This window comes from Zalophus californianus, chromosome 5 (assembly GCF_009762305.2).
Source record: "Zalophus californianus isolate mZalCal1 chromosome 5, mZalCal1.pri.v2, whole genome shotgun sequence".
In the NCBI taxonomy this organism is placed as follows: domain Eukaryota; kingdom Metazoa; phylum Chordata; class Mammalia; order Carnivora; family Otariidae; genus Zalophus; species Zalophus californianus.
In genome coordinates, this window is record NC_045599.1 from 21294878 (window position 1) to 21310024 (window position 15147).

At 45.0% G+C, this 15147-nt stretch overlaps 1 protein-coding gene across 1 annotated transcript; it reads left to right on the forward strand.

The window, feature by feature from the left end:
- Positions 1-13303: 13303 nt before the first annotated feature.
- LOC113929770 (DNA replication complex GINS protein PSF2-like) lies at positions 13304-14083 on the forward strand. Its single transcript, XM_035727799.1, has one exon. It carries the CDS (start codon positions 13354-13356, stop codon positions 13909-13911), a length of 558 nt encoding a protein of 185 aa, XP_035583692.1. The 5' UTR covers positions 13304-13353; the 3' UTR covers positions 13912-14083.
- The last annotated feature ends 1064 nt before the right edge of the window (positions 14084-15147 follow it).

A 15147-nucleotide genomic window follows, 5' to 3' on the forward strand; every position in this document is an offset into this window, starting at 1 on the left:
TGACTGTATTTGGAGATAGGACCTCTAAAGAGGTGATTACGTTAGAGTAAGACTGTCAGGGTGGACCCCTAATCCAATCTGACTGATGTCCTTAAAAGAAGAGGAAATTGGACCCAAAGAGAGACTCCAGGGATGCACATGGGAAGACTGAATGAAGAGGCACCAAGAGGCCGGCCACTTGCAGGCCAAGGACAGTGGCCCAAAATAGCTCCTTCCATCATGGCCTTCAGAGGAAGCCAGTCCTGCTGGCCCTCTGATGTTCAACTTGCAGCCTCCAGACCTGTGAGCAACTATATTTCTGTTGTTGAAGCCACCCAACCTGTGATAGCTTGTTATCATAGCCCTAGCAAACCAACCCAGTATCTGTTATGGGGTTATTATGGAAATACATGATATAATTTTTGCATAGAGTCTCTGCATATGTCCTTAACAAATGACCATTGTCACCATCACTCAGTCAATAGTATCTCCCTTCTCTTCCTCACCGAAGAGATTGTCATTTTCCTGGACCCCTCAGCCATGCCCCAGTGACACCTGTTGGAAAGTGGACTTGAGGCAGTGTGGTTCTTTCTCATGTGTTGAGAGGATGTGGCCAATTCATCCTGTTTATGGAGCTGTAAGCCGCCTCTTCCCAAGTTATTCCTGTCTGGGATTCTTCCCTCTGGCTTTTGTCAGTCCTGGCTCAAGGACACAGTGCCTCCTTTGGGATGGGCTGTGAAGTAGGCAAATCCACCTTCTTCTCGCCCTTCAGAATCTACAAAGGAAGAGCCATCTGCCATGGCAGAGGTAACTGTGAAGAGAGAGAGTCTCTGTTGCAATGCTGGTGCTGTTCTGTATTTCTGCACATTCTTCATTGACATGAAGTGTTTGGATCCCTAATGTATCCATATTTTATGCAAAGTCAAAGTGGATGTTATCTCAGGAGCAAACACAAACATCTGTGATGTTCCCAGGTAAATTAGTGCAAGCCCAGAGTCACAGCGTTTGCCGTCCCAATGCCAGACAGAAACGGTTGATGACTCAGTCATGCTGACGCGATGGCCTCACCTCCATCCCGTCATCTGGGAAGGCTGTGTGTGCTACCCACTGCTCTCCTGGGCTGACAAGGGAGGAAGCATCACGGTGACAGCATATAGCTCATGAAATCTGGCGGAGGTACCAGGCCATTTTTAAGATATTTAGGAGCTAGGAGATTCTTGACGCATTGAATTCAGAAGTGTTCTCTTTCTGCTAGGGGTTAAGAAGTTGGCTGACTGGGACGCCTGGGTGGCTCAGTTGGTGAGGTGTCTGCCTTCGGCTCAGGTCATGGTCCTGGAGTCCTGGGATGGAGCCCGTTGTCGGGTTCTCTGCTCAGCAGGGAGTCTGCTTCTCCCTCTGCCCCTCCCCCTGCTCATGCTCTCTCTCTGTCTCAAATAAATAAATAAAATCTTAAAAAAAGAGAAGTTTGTTGACGGCAGTCGTTTGTGTATTCATTAGTTTGACCAACATTTACTGCCTGCCCATCAATAGCCAATCCCTGAAATGCTCTCTGAGGAGCATGATCATTACAATTACAATAATGATCATTAATGTTTTATTTTGTCATCGGCACTGGCCTAGGCCCTTTATGTGTTACTGTTGATTTTATTGATAACATTTGTTGGACATCTGCTGCCAAAGCAGGAGCTATGCTAAGCAACTTGCTTGTGCTTTATTCTTTTTTAAAAAATATTTTATTTATTTATTCCTAAAAGAGAGAGAGGCAGAGGGAAAAGCAGACTCCCCACTGAGCAGGGAGTCCGATGCGGGGCTCGATCCCAGGACCCTGGGACAATGACCTGAGCCGAAGGCAGATGCTTAACGACTGAGCCACTCAGGCACCTGAGCCTGTGCTTTATTCTTAAAGTGACCTCATGAGGGAGGGACTCTTTATCCCATTTCACAGTTGGGGAAGGTGAGGTTCAGATCATGCTGAAGGTCATGTAGCTGGTCAATGCTGAAGTCGGGAGTAAAACTTAGGTTGTTCTGATCCCAAAGTCTATTCTTTATTCAGTGGCTCAAAAGATAGTTGAGAAGGAAACATTCTGTCATAATTGAGGTCTCTTGTGCCCTACACTTGGAAGTCACTCTCAGGAGAAACATTCTTCCTGTAAACAGTGTTAGCTTTATTTGACCAAATCATGCATCTGGTGTGATTTTCAGACTCTTGCCCTGGGTGCTGAAATCTCCACCCCACACCCCGAAAGCAGTTCTTCATAGACATTTGAGAAGTCCTCCTTTGGGTTAAGGCTGTGCCTAGTCGGGCAATGGTTATTCCATTACGTCCTTTGCACCTTCATGTCAGTGTGTTGAGCACGTCATATTCTCTTTTGGAGGTGCTGTAGTGTTCAGTGCAAGTTGCCTTGGGAAAACAGAGAGAGCCGGGACCATGGGACGTGTGAAGGTTCGAGAGGTGTACACCCCTCCAGCGCCCAGCAGACAATGAGGCTGGAGCCTTTGGAGGGACTGACTGGTCTGTGTCACTGTGAGCTGGGACTTCCTGAAGCTCAAGGCAGCTCTCTTTCCAAATCCATCCGATCTTCAGCTGGATGATGGCTTGCTTAGAGATGTTAGGGAGTAGGCAGGGTCAGGCTGCTTTGGGAACAAGAAATTTCTCTGGAATTTACATCTAACCACAGTCACGTCTACCTCTGTGCAGCCCATTTGAATGGAAACGATTCTCTCTATTTAATCCAACAGCAACCTAATACTACTAATAACTAATATTGATATCATGACCATTTACAAAGCAGTTTCATAGGTATTATCTCATTTGATTATTCCAGCAAGTTCTGGGGTATATCTTTTTTTTCCTTTTCCCCTCTAGAGGAACCGAGACTCACGTAATTAAATGATTTGCCCAGAGTCACAGAGCCAGGCAGTGGGGCATGTGTGGGGAGGACACGTCATCTTTGGGCAAGGCCATAGGGCCTTTGGCCTTGGCAACCTGCCTCCTTGACCACACGCTCATTCCCCGTATGGAACCTGATCCTGGGCTCCCAAATCACACACCAGTTTCAATAAAGGAAAGGTCTGACCTAAACCTTTTTACTCTTCATGGGTATACACAGTCTGCCTGAAGCCCAAATTATGGAAGCATTCTGTCTCACTGGGGATGACTATCAAGGATGTGCAGGTGGTTGGGAGCCAGCTCTGCTGTTGGATGCCTCAGCAGACAATGTCTGGGCTTGTGCCAGATTCTTCAGATTCCTTGTTACTGTTTGTACATGCCAGTGGGTTTAGTGTGATTTGCTTTCCGTGGCCGGGCCTGGGGCTTCTTCTTCTTCTTTTTTTTCCTCAGGGGACAGCCCTGACTGACAGGTATGGGAGTGCCTCTGGTTGGCCTGGACAACTGTGAGGTGTAGCTTACATCCTGGAGCTCCCCTGTGGGATCAGGTGAAGTCAACTGTCGGTGGGTCTTTCCCTGAGATCACACCTTTGCTTGACTTCCTGCTATTTGGGTCCTGCTTCCCTTACCCCCAGTGAATGTTCTCTTGGAGGCCTTCCTCACTAGACCCTTTGGACATGAATCCTTTTCTCCAGTTTTGCTTCTAGGGAGCCTGGCCTAAACCTAATGCAGTATGTTCCAGAATCTTTCAGTTGCTCTAGTTTAGTGTTTATTTTCATGTCTTTGATTAAGCAGTTTCAATATTTATTACTTGTCTGACCTTAAGTTATTTAAAATTTCTGAGCCTCTTTTTGAATTCTCTAAAATGGGGATTATAACACCTGTCTTTTAGGGTCACGGTAGGGATTTAATGAGATAAAGTAGGTAAAGCACTTGACCTAATGTTTCTAGGTGGTGTTTGGGTATTATTACCTATTCTAATATTTTGTGTGGAAATTTCTCCAGTGGCATTCTGGAAAACATGGCCAGTAGGATGAGTCAAAGTCACAGAGCACTTCTACCACGGCCCAGCCTTGTATCTTTGTGAATTTCATGGATTTATAGACAAAAGCCGTTTACAGCATGTAATCCGAGTGTCTCAGGATTTAGCAGCTACTGATGGCAAATTCAGTCACCTCAGATTAAGCCCCACATGTCAATAGCAGTGAGCAAACCCCCATTTGACTGGCTCCTTATTGACTCCAGGAAGCCCAGTCTTTTATAGACACCTCCTACTCCCCCCCCCAACCCCCACCCCCACTCCCGCACGGGGTGCTCACACATCTGCACATTTCTTTCTCAGCACTGTTTGCTGAGCCGGGACTTGGAGCTTCATGTGCCATCACCTCCCGAGTGGCTGATCCTGCTGGTGAAGATGGGGAGTCCCACAAGGAATGTCATTTTATTTTATTATTTTTTAAAAAGACTTTATTTATTCATGAGAGAGAGACAGAGACAGAGAGAGTGAGAGAAAACACGAGCAGGGTGAGGGGCAGGAGGAGAAGCAGACTCCCTGTGAGCAGGGAGCCTGATGTGGGGTTCGATCCCAGGAACTTGGGATCATGACCCGAGCCAAAGGCAGACGCCCAACCGACTGAGCCATCCAGGTGCCCCAGGAATGTCATTTTAAAAATGGAGCAGAGCTGCTGCACCTCAAGGCCTAACCTCCTCACTATTGTTTCTGTGAGCACGAGAGGAGCTTTCTTCTTTATTTTTTGGCACTCTGCTGGGACCGGCACGGCAATGCCAGGATCGTGGATAGAGATCTTACAGCTGCAGATGGCAGAGCCAGGACGCCATGGTGGCCAGGCTCAGTCATATGCCTAGGTGCTGGTAAAGCTGAAACCCACTGCCCTGAGCATGGAAAATCAGGAATATGGCCACCGTGCCTCAAGGTCAGGGACGCTGATGGTCACCAGGGTCCGATGGCCACCAAATGAAAAGAACTCTCTTTTTTCTGTGTGTGTGTGGGAGGGAGGTGGGGAGGGAGTGGTGGAGTGAGGTGGAGGGGTAGGGAAGCAGAAAAAGTGACAAGGATCCATAGTGAGCTTACCAGCATTTTAATATATTTTCAATTAACATATAGAACCCTTTTCTCCTCAGGACACATCTCAGGTGGCAACGAGTTCTGGAATGTGCCACCATCTATAACCATAATCACTTCACCCCTCCAAATTCGAGCCCTGTTGCTGGGTCTTGCAGCACAGATAAAACAATTACTATTTAAAACCACAAGTGACTGCGGCAGCCTCAGCCTGTAAGAATGTAGCATGTTTCTCTCTGGAGTAAATAGCCTTTTATTTAGCAAAGATGAGGCCCCCAGGGCATGATTTGGAAGGAGGCATTGAAACAAAGAGATAGCTAAGCCAATCAGCATAAAAAAATAAAGGAAGGTTTTGCGGGGTGGGGGTGGGGGTCGGAGAGCAGAGAAAGGAAGAGAAGGAGCAGAAGCTGGGGAGTAAGCCACAGAGTGCAGTGCCTCAGTCTGCGGACGTCCATGTCCACCGTTAGACCACCACTGGTGGCCAGAGGAGGTTCAAAGACAAGGTCGTTTTGTGTTCCTTTTACTGCCTGCTGGGTGCTGAAAGGTAATCGCCTGTGCCAGTTAATCTCCTGGTTGGCAGGGAGGAGGGGGTGGAGACTATTAGAGGCGGGAGACAGAAGCTAGAATCTGTTCCTGCCTCTCTAGGGTTAGAATATAGTAACGGAAGAAGGAGAGGTGAACGGGGAGCAGAAAAGTTCTCACGTGACTGACACTAACCCCTGGGGGCCTGGGCTGTTTAAGTTCAGCTTTAGTTCTTTGGAGAGCCCCATCCCTGGGGGGGCCTTTCATCTGAAGCTCCCTTGACCCAAGTGAAGGCTTTTCCATTATGGCCAATTGGTTACTCCTCTATAACCCCCAGATTGGAACATAATACTAATTTTAGCTTCTCTCCACTAGGGCCTGTTTGCCCCTTTGTTGGGAACTCTCACGGGACCGGACCAAAGCTGACCTCAAATTCATTCTTTATGTGACCCACTCCTGCCCATGGGAAACAGTCACCCCTTTTCCCCTTGACAAACTTTGACAGTGTAGGCTGCTTTATGCAGCCACTTATTCTTTGACTTACTTGTCACCTCATTTTAAGTTTGAAGTGAGAAATAATGTGTATTTGGAGTAGTGTTGTTGGGGTCCGGAGCCAACAGCCAAGAAAGAATTCTTGAGACGTCCGTCTTCGGTGCAAAAAGGTGGTTTTATTAAAGCTCAGGGGCAGGACCCGTGGGCAGGAAGAGTTGCTGTTCTGGGATTGTCAGGGTCAATTATATACTTTGGGGTTGGGAGAATTAAAGATAAGGGAAGTTCCAAAAGGATTTTCGTGTGCTAAAGATGACTCCGGATAATGGAGGCCTTGCTATTGTCCAGCTGAGGTAGTTTTTCCCTCTAACAAGGCATTAACAGCTAAGACAGTTGGGAGTTTCCTGGAGGAAACTCTGCCTGCCTCAAGTGTTTTTCAAGTTATAAGGACATTTAATTTTATCTACATTTCCTTCTGCCTTTGTTTCCCACATCAAGAGATAGACAGCAGTCCATGCGTCTCCAGCTCTAGTCCTGTTGAAATGCTGTCAATAGGTTGGGGAGGAGCGACACATGTTCCCTACCCTTCCAAAACGGGGGCACACCAAGCCTGCCCAGCACCATGCTCTTCAAGGAAAACCTCTTTCCCCAAGTCTGCGGAGTCCAGCTATTTTTATGCCCTCTATATAAAGGAGAAGTCTGAGAGATGGCTCACCCACTCTTGTCGCCGACTCTGAAGTTTCTGCACGGAAATAGAAAACAATTCGGATTGTAACATGTCGACTTTCTGCTGTAGCTGACATGTTCCCTCTGATGCACCTTTGCTTCTCTTTGTAATGTGACAGTTCCGTGGAGCCATCAGACATGGCGGTTAATGTTTCAATTCCAATTGTATGATGGTTCAAGTCTCTTTTTTTTTTTTTTCCTCAGGAGACTCTTCAATGCCAGTGACAATAAGGGGACACGAATGGTTACGGGGAGCTATTTTCTCAGTCCATTTCCCAGAAGCATTTGCGGCTAAGTAACCGCCTCACTAAGCCTCCTTGTTACGATTAAGAAATGGCTGATGGGTCTCCTTTCCCACTTTCAGTGGAAGGGCAGAATGCACTGAAATTAAGGTATATTAGGATATTTTCCTCTGACTGGTTTGTAAAATGTTTTTCTAAGTATGGTCTCATGAACCTTACATGGGATCATGGAAGGATCTAGCAGAGTTGGGAGAAATACTATAAGTCTCTGTAAGCATAGAGCAAAGGGGAAAGTGATTTTTTATTTCTTGCTCATTCTTCCCATCTGCCTGCTTGGAAAACACCTTGATTTTCATTTGCCCTGATCTTTTCTCATAGAGTAGTGGCCTTCATCTTGAAATTTGGACTTCATGATGGTGCTTGGCTTTGAAGTTATGTTCTGAAGTGTGTGAAAGTTACACTGAATTACAGATTTGTTGTGTGCAATGTGATGGCCGGTTTTGGTTGCCTGCAGTGGAAGAAGCATGAAAAGTACACTCAGAAATAGGGCCCTACGGTTTTGACAATAAGTGTCATTTGAGATCTAGCTCTCCGAAGTTGGCCTCCTAGGTTGAGATTAGCGAGGAAGGCAGGTGTGTGTGGGGGGGGAGGGGGGGCCTTGCTGGACGGCATCATGGCCTAGAGACTGGTGGGAGGACGAGATCCAGAGATCCGGCCCTGGTCTCGAGTCAGGTTCTCAATTTCAATTTGAGCATGTCCCCACTGACTTGTGTCGACACTGCACAAAGCCAAGGGCAGACTGGACAATGATTTGTTTAATTTGATTGATGTGGACTGCTGAACTGGGCCACTCCGGCTGCAAAGCATCTAGGCTGTAATGATCTGATATTGGCTGTCTACATTCATCAAACTAAGTGGATAATTAGCAAAACACCATTTGACTTTGTGATGTATAGACAGTAATTGTGGCTGTTTCTCAATTAAAAATCTAGTCCAGAGTCATGACTCTGGTTGTCACATCTGTGCAGATGATTTTTGCATTTGTTTGTACTTCCATCTCTGAATTCTTTCTTAGAAGACTTGTTTTTCTAGCAGCCACCGGGCATCTTCTTTGTCCTCTCCCAGACACGTTTTTGCTCACAAATCCTCCCTTCCTCTGTAATCCTCATTGCAACCAGTCTAATGTCGTTGGGGTGAACTCTGACTTCTCCCTGTCCCTCACCTTCCACATTCCATCAGATACCAGATTCTATCAATTTAATGAAGTATCTTAAAATCTTCCCCCTCCTCTGAACTCAACAGCTCTGTCATACTTCGACTTCATCAAGGCGCAGCCTATGTGGCCCAAAAACCTTACAACTGGCCTCCCTTTTCCAGTGTGGCTTCATTCCCATCCATCCTATACATTAATGTTCTCATCTTGCTTTTCTTCTGCTCCAAAATCCCTGGGGGATTCTCGTTGCCTAATGGATGGAGCCCATATTCTTTCCCCGGTGTCCTCAACATGGTAAGACCTGACTCTAACCTGTCTCTCCAACTTTATCTTGTCTTGCTCACCTTCATGCATACTCCTGAGCAGTGGATCCTTAGTTCCTTGTCCTGACTCATGCCCTCCCAGGTGCTCTTCTGTGCTCACACAAGTTTCTTCTCTGGAAGCTTGCTCCCCTCATTCAGTTTTCTAAATCCCACTTGAAGGGCTACCTGATCTTCAAGAGCCATTCAAATACCACCTCCTCACTGCCTTCCTTTAGGCTGTTTGAAAAGAATCGCTCCCTAATCTGTACTCCACCACGTTTCTGTTTTTGTCTTGTTTTAAAGATTTTATGTATTTTATGTATTTTAAAGATTTTATTTGGGGGAAAGAGAGTGCGCACACACACAAGTGGGAGGAGGGGCATTGGGAGAGGGGGAAGCAGACTCCCCGCTGAACAGGGAGTCTGATGGGGGGCTGGATCCCAGGACCCTGGGATCATGACCTGAGCCAAAGACAGCTGCCTAACCAACAGAGCCACCCAGGCGCCCCCATCCTCCGCCACATGTTAACAAGATTTGTCCTACTTTCTCCTCTCTAGACGGTGAGTCCCTCCAAGGCAGGCTTTGTGCCCATCATCTGTATTCAACAGGGTCTATATATCTTGCATGTAATGGCTGTTCCTTAAGTACCTATTGAATAGATAATGTTAAGGAAGCAAGCTTTGTGGTAAATTTGTTTCTATTTTCTTGTGCAGAAAGCAATCACTTATTTGGATATTGTAAACTCTTGTGTTGGAATATGTTCCTTTGAGAATACTCAATATGTTCCTATGGCTTTCTTCTTTCTGATAATGTGGGTCCTTTATCAATGTTATGTAGCACTAATTATAGGGAAGAGGAAAGGAAATTCTGGAAAGTAGTTCATTGAAGAGAAAAATGAGCATGAAAATTCTAACTGTAAATGGAATAAATAATAAGTTTGCCAAGAAGGACATGTTGAAAGGCAGTGTTCCTCTATTTTAAGAAGAATAATAACTTTTAAAAAAGCAATATCTTGGAATTTTTTAGGAGAAACTGAACTTGTAAGAACTGTAGAATAATCAAATCATTGAGATATTGGGCCAGACTTTTCTGAGAATTTGGTGGCCCACTGGATTTGACAAGAGAGGGAAAAATGGCTGTGGGCTGGATAAAAGTTCTAATGGAGATAAATTACAGGAATGGTAATGGTTTCGCCCCGGGGGTGGATGGATGGTCTTTAAAAGATCAGCGTGTCATACAGATGGTGGACTGCTGTTGTCAGTCCCCATTGCACTTGGGAACACACTGAAAGAGAATGTGGGCAAACCCAAGTAGTGCATTTTGATGCCAAGGGTAGGGTGAAGGATGGGATGAGACGTGAGGATGGAGGCAGGATTTCATCTGGACACATTTCATGGGAGTAAAATAAACATTTAATGATTTATTTTTAGGTTCATCAGAAAAGCCCCAAATCATTAAAATGTTCCACACTGAGATCTCTCCAGGGGATCTGAGTTGCAACTCTCTGATGGTGCAGTGGGATTTGTGCCTGAAGGAAGTCCTGATAAAGATCTTTGCTTAACATACTACTTTATACAAAGTAGCTGGTAGGTTAAATGCTATTGGGTTAGAAACCAATATTAACTATTAAATATTCACAAAGGTTCAGATGTACCTCTGCCTAAAGGCAAGAGAATGAGCTCTATGTACAGTCATTATACACTTCAGATTTTCCAGAACATCTATGATTTTAAGTAACTCTGCTTTTTTCAATATACATTTGAATGTAAGACGAAAGTTATGTGACTAAGTTCATAATTCGAAAAAAAAACTCTATTGGACGTTGGGTATAGAAAATGTGGAGATCATAATTGTGTGGTCTGTCCAGGCCCCTTCTCTTCGGGGAATTGATTCTGTTGTAACTGATTTTATTATATTATGGAGAGACTTTGTGAACTGAGATTAAGTTTCTTGGCCATAATAGAGCTAAATTTAATTTCAGGCTCTCCCCCCCTCTCTCTTGTGTCCTCCCCACTTATGAAAATGCAAGAGCTCAGGTTAAAAAAAGAAAATCAGAGTATCAAAAGGGAGGTAATTTAAAGGTCAACATCTCCCCATTCCTACTTTTATTGGCTTCCCAGTCTACTTATGGTGCTCCTGTCAAGGTCACCGTGACCTCCAGGTTGCTGGATCCATGGGCCAATTCTCAGTCTGTATCTTGACTGACCGCTCAACACTATTTGGCACAGTCGACATTACCTCCTCCTTGAACTGTTTTCCTCATTTGTCTTTCAGAGCCCTTGTCTCCTCCTACCCTCACCAGCCGATTTCCTCAGGCTCCTTTGCTGGGTTATCATCTTGTCCACAGCCTTGAAACATTAGGGAGCCCCTCAGCTCTGGCCTTAGACCTCTTCTCTAGCTATAATCACTCTCCCCTGCATGACTCAAAACCATCTATTGAATGATGACTCAGTCATTTGTATCTCCAGCCCCATCCTTTTCTTGAACTCTTGCCTTGTATAAACAACTGACTACTCCACACCTCCACTTGGATCTTAATAGGTACGCTACCGTTTTCTCAGAGTTCTTACATATAGTTCATCTATTTTTACTTGCCTTAAAACTTTTAAGCTTCTAATTAAGCATCTCCATGCTCAGAAGTATATATAATTATCATAAATACTTTAATGGAGCTTATTAAATTCAAAAGAGGTGACTTGTTTAACTTCACACATTGTAGAAATTGTAAGTCTAATTTTAAAATGATTAAGTAAATATTGGAAAGTAATGCCATCCTTAAAAATAGTCACTACCTGTCTTTCACTGTCAGTATGAACATTATAAATGGTAGGTGTGATTTTCAGGTGATTGCTGGATGCTTTCTTTTTCATCTGTTAGAGTGATTACATGTAACCCAAATCCAGCTGAAACCTAAGGGAGGTCGTAAACGTAATTGACAATTTATGTTCGTACAGCTTTTTACAAAATTTTTTTTAAATAATATATCATTTGAGATGCACTGAAAACTCTGAGTTAATTAAAGCAGGTATCATTTTTCTTGCCAAAAATTGAAGCTCAGAGAGAGTTGATGATTTGTCCAAATCACACAATATAAATGTTAGAGTTGCTTTTACAGCTCTGGGTCATCTGACTCCAAATTCCATTGTTTTCCTGCTACTTTAAGTGATTTTCCCTTCAAAGTAACATCCAGGCAGTTTTTTAGGCAAAGCACACAGCAAAGCAGGGGCGCCTGGGTGGCTCAATCATTAAACGTCTGCCTTCGGCTCAGGTCATGATCCCAGGGTCCTGGGATTGAGCCCCACATTGGGCTCTCTGCTCTGCAGGAAGCCTGCTTCTCCCTCTCCCACTCCCCCTGCTTGTGTTCCCTCTCTCGCTGTGTCTCTTTCTGTCAAATAAATAAATAAAATCTTAAAAAAAAGAAAACTTAAAAAAAAAACCACACACACAGTAAAGCCATGACAAGAAGAATCAATTATTTTATTTATAATTTTCAGTGATTATCCGTACTGTTGAGAAAACTGCACCATGCCCTTGACATTTTTCCAGAGTAAGCAACCTGCATTAGATATTCTACCATGTTGATGTTTCCTAGTTTTTAAAATTATCTTTAATTATCCAAAAGATAAATACATAAAATGGAGAAATAGGTAAAGAAGCAAATAACATTAACTTTCAGATCAACATTCCAAATGAAAAGAAATGATTTTCTACACACATTTGGGCTTATAGTCTGTGATAAGCAGCAGACCAGTGTTCAGCTTCATGCTGTTTTTCTGAAGTCCCTTTATTTATTTTTCATTAATCTGTCTCCCTTATGTGCCTGGTGCTCAGTAATCTGCTCATCTGCAGCATGATCTATACTATAATCCATTGCTTCTCCCCCCATGCATTTTAATGAAGCAATTTTTTGCCTCCTTTACATAACTGCTGGTTTCATACTACAACACAACCATTCATTGTCACATCATTGAAAGCAAATCTTTAAAGGAATACCTCAAAATGGAATGGATTCAGATTTTTTATTCCCTTTTTTCTTCTTTTTTAAAGAGGGCTTTGTGAACTCAGCAGCATTTTCATGATTTTATTTTCAGTCGATGCTCAGGGTTGGAAATAGATTGCCCTGGACATCAATCCAAGTGAGAAAGACATCGGCCTCCTCTGTCCCCCTTCATGCCCCATCTCTTGGCCCGGTGTTCCTGCCCCCTGCCCCGGGGTGGTGTCAGTCACCCCAGAACCAGAGAGGGCTGAGCAGGAAATGCTTGCTTCTCATTGCTGTTTGGTTTCTGTCTTCCTGCAAGTTTGTCTTGCTCCTCTGTTTCCTGGTCATTGACCTGTATTTGTACCTATTGTTCCGCTCTGACCACGGGGCTGTGCACACTCCAGGCCTGTGTTTGTCTGCCTGGCTTCTAGCCATTGCTCTCTGCATGAGTCTGATTCATGGCCTTGTTTTGATGCTGGTATCCTGGCCAACGTCCCTCTCCAGGCTGTGCAGGGAACCAAGGAGCTCCTCGTCCTGAGCTTTTCCATCCACGTCTTGCCTCAGCCTGCACTCATTGCTTGTCTCTTCCTCCCTTCTCAGTCTTGCCTTAGATTTCCAGACCATTTCCATCCATCCATCCATCCACCCATCCATCCATCCATCCATCCATCCAGCAGCCAACTATAAAATGCCTCATGTGTGTTGTGATGACAAAGGCTCTGCCCATACAGAATTCACGAACTAGAGGATAAACAAAGACAAAAAGGGGACTATCTAGATTCTGTGGGACCTGAAACATACAAATTTGGGGGCCCTCATTAAGAAAGAGAATGCAGGTTGGCGGGAAAGCTGCGGCCACGGCCCTTTCCCTGCCCCCGATGGTGAGGGGCAGTCGGCGGCGACGTGTCCCAGGCGGGTCGCTGTGGCCAGCATGGACACGGCGGAGGTGGAGTTTCTGGCTGAGAAGGAGCTGGTCACCATAATCCCAAACTTCAGCCTAGACAAGATCTACCTCATCGGGGGGGACCTGGGGCCTTTTAACCCTGGTTTACCAGTGGAAGTGCCTCTGTGGCTGGCGATTAACCTGAAACAGAGACAGAAGTGTCGGCTGATTCCTCCTGAGTGGATGGGTGTGGAAAAGTTGGAGAAGATTAGGGATCATGAACGAAAGGAAGAAACTTTTACCCCTATGCCTAGCCCTTACTACATGGAACTTACGAAACTCCTATTAAATCATGCTTCAGACAATATCCCGAAAGTAGATGAGATCCGGACCCTGATCAAGGATGTGTGGGACACTCGCATAGCCAAACTACGGGTGTCTGCTGACAGCTTTGTGAGCCAGCAGGAGGCACATGCCAAGCTGGATAACCTGACCTTGATGGAAATCAACACCAGTGGGGCCTTCCTCACACAAGCACTCAATTACATGTATAAACTCCGTACGAACCTGCAACCTTCTGAAGGCATCCAGTCTCAAGACTTCTAGAGAAAGACATGAACTTGTAAAGAAAGGCCTTGCATCTGTTGGCTGGAGGCTTGCCAGGTGGTGTGAGTGCTCGAGACATGATAGAGGTACTGTTATCTCTGGAGTTCTAGAACCCCTTTTGAATGTATGAAGAATTGTGTAGTGAAACAAGGAATGGGCTCATAACATTGTTGGAAAGCAACAGGTTTGTGCTTAGTCCTTGAGACATTCTTTAATTCCACGTCTGTCTCTAGAAGCCAGCTGTTCTTTTATGGGGGAAAGAAAGCAGCTTTGGCAAAACACGTTATTTTCCCTACAGAAAAAAAAAAAAAAAGAAAGAGAATGCAAAATTCTGAATACTTAGCTAGGAAAGGGCCTTAGAGGGGGCCTATGTGAGCAAGGGTCCCAAAGCTTCATGGTACATAGTAAACTACCTGGTTAATCCACCTGTATGGATAAAGAGCTTTCAAAAGGGGGGAGAAATATGCAGGGCACTAAGAAAAGGCAACTCATCTATCCCTGGATATCAGGGATGGCTTCCTGGGGGAGGCTATCTTTAATCAGTTTTAAAAGCTGAGTACTGTTTAACTAGATAAAGAGCGGGGGGAGGAGAAAGAGGCAGATAGGACATCCACAGAGAGGGTCCAGCGTACGGGTGAAGACCACAAGAGTCCTGGGTGTTGCCAACAGGGTTATTTTGTGGGAGTACAGAATGAAACCGTGAGGCTGAAGAAGGAAGCTGGTACTGAAGCCCTGAGAATCTGCGCCACCGTCAGGATCTTGGGCTTTTGTCTTTGCTTAGATTTTCATCTCACACAGAACCCTGTGGCAGGAAAATATGCACGTATGGATATCTGTCAGGAGATGTGACAGTTGTTCCGGGAGGAGGTGACAAAGTTATGAACTGAAGTCATAATAGCAGGAAGGAAAAGAGGAGGTAGGTCCAGAAATAGATGAGATGTAGGGCTGATGGAGGGTAGGGAGGAACCATAGGCTTTCTAACCTAGGCCAGTGAGCGGATGGTGGACTGTTGGATTAAAGTGCGGGTAGAGACAGAAGATGGTTTAAAGGGAGACAATATGTTTTAGGGCAACTCAGTGGAAGCGTTCTTTTAGAAAAATGATGTCTTGAGTCTGAGGTTGGGGGAGAAGTGTGGGCACTAGGTGCAGATTAAAGAAGCATCCATACATAGGTAGTCATTGAGAATGAGCTAACCCAGGGCGGTGTGGAGAGAAAGAGATGCAGGAACCAAGGATG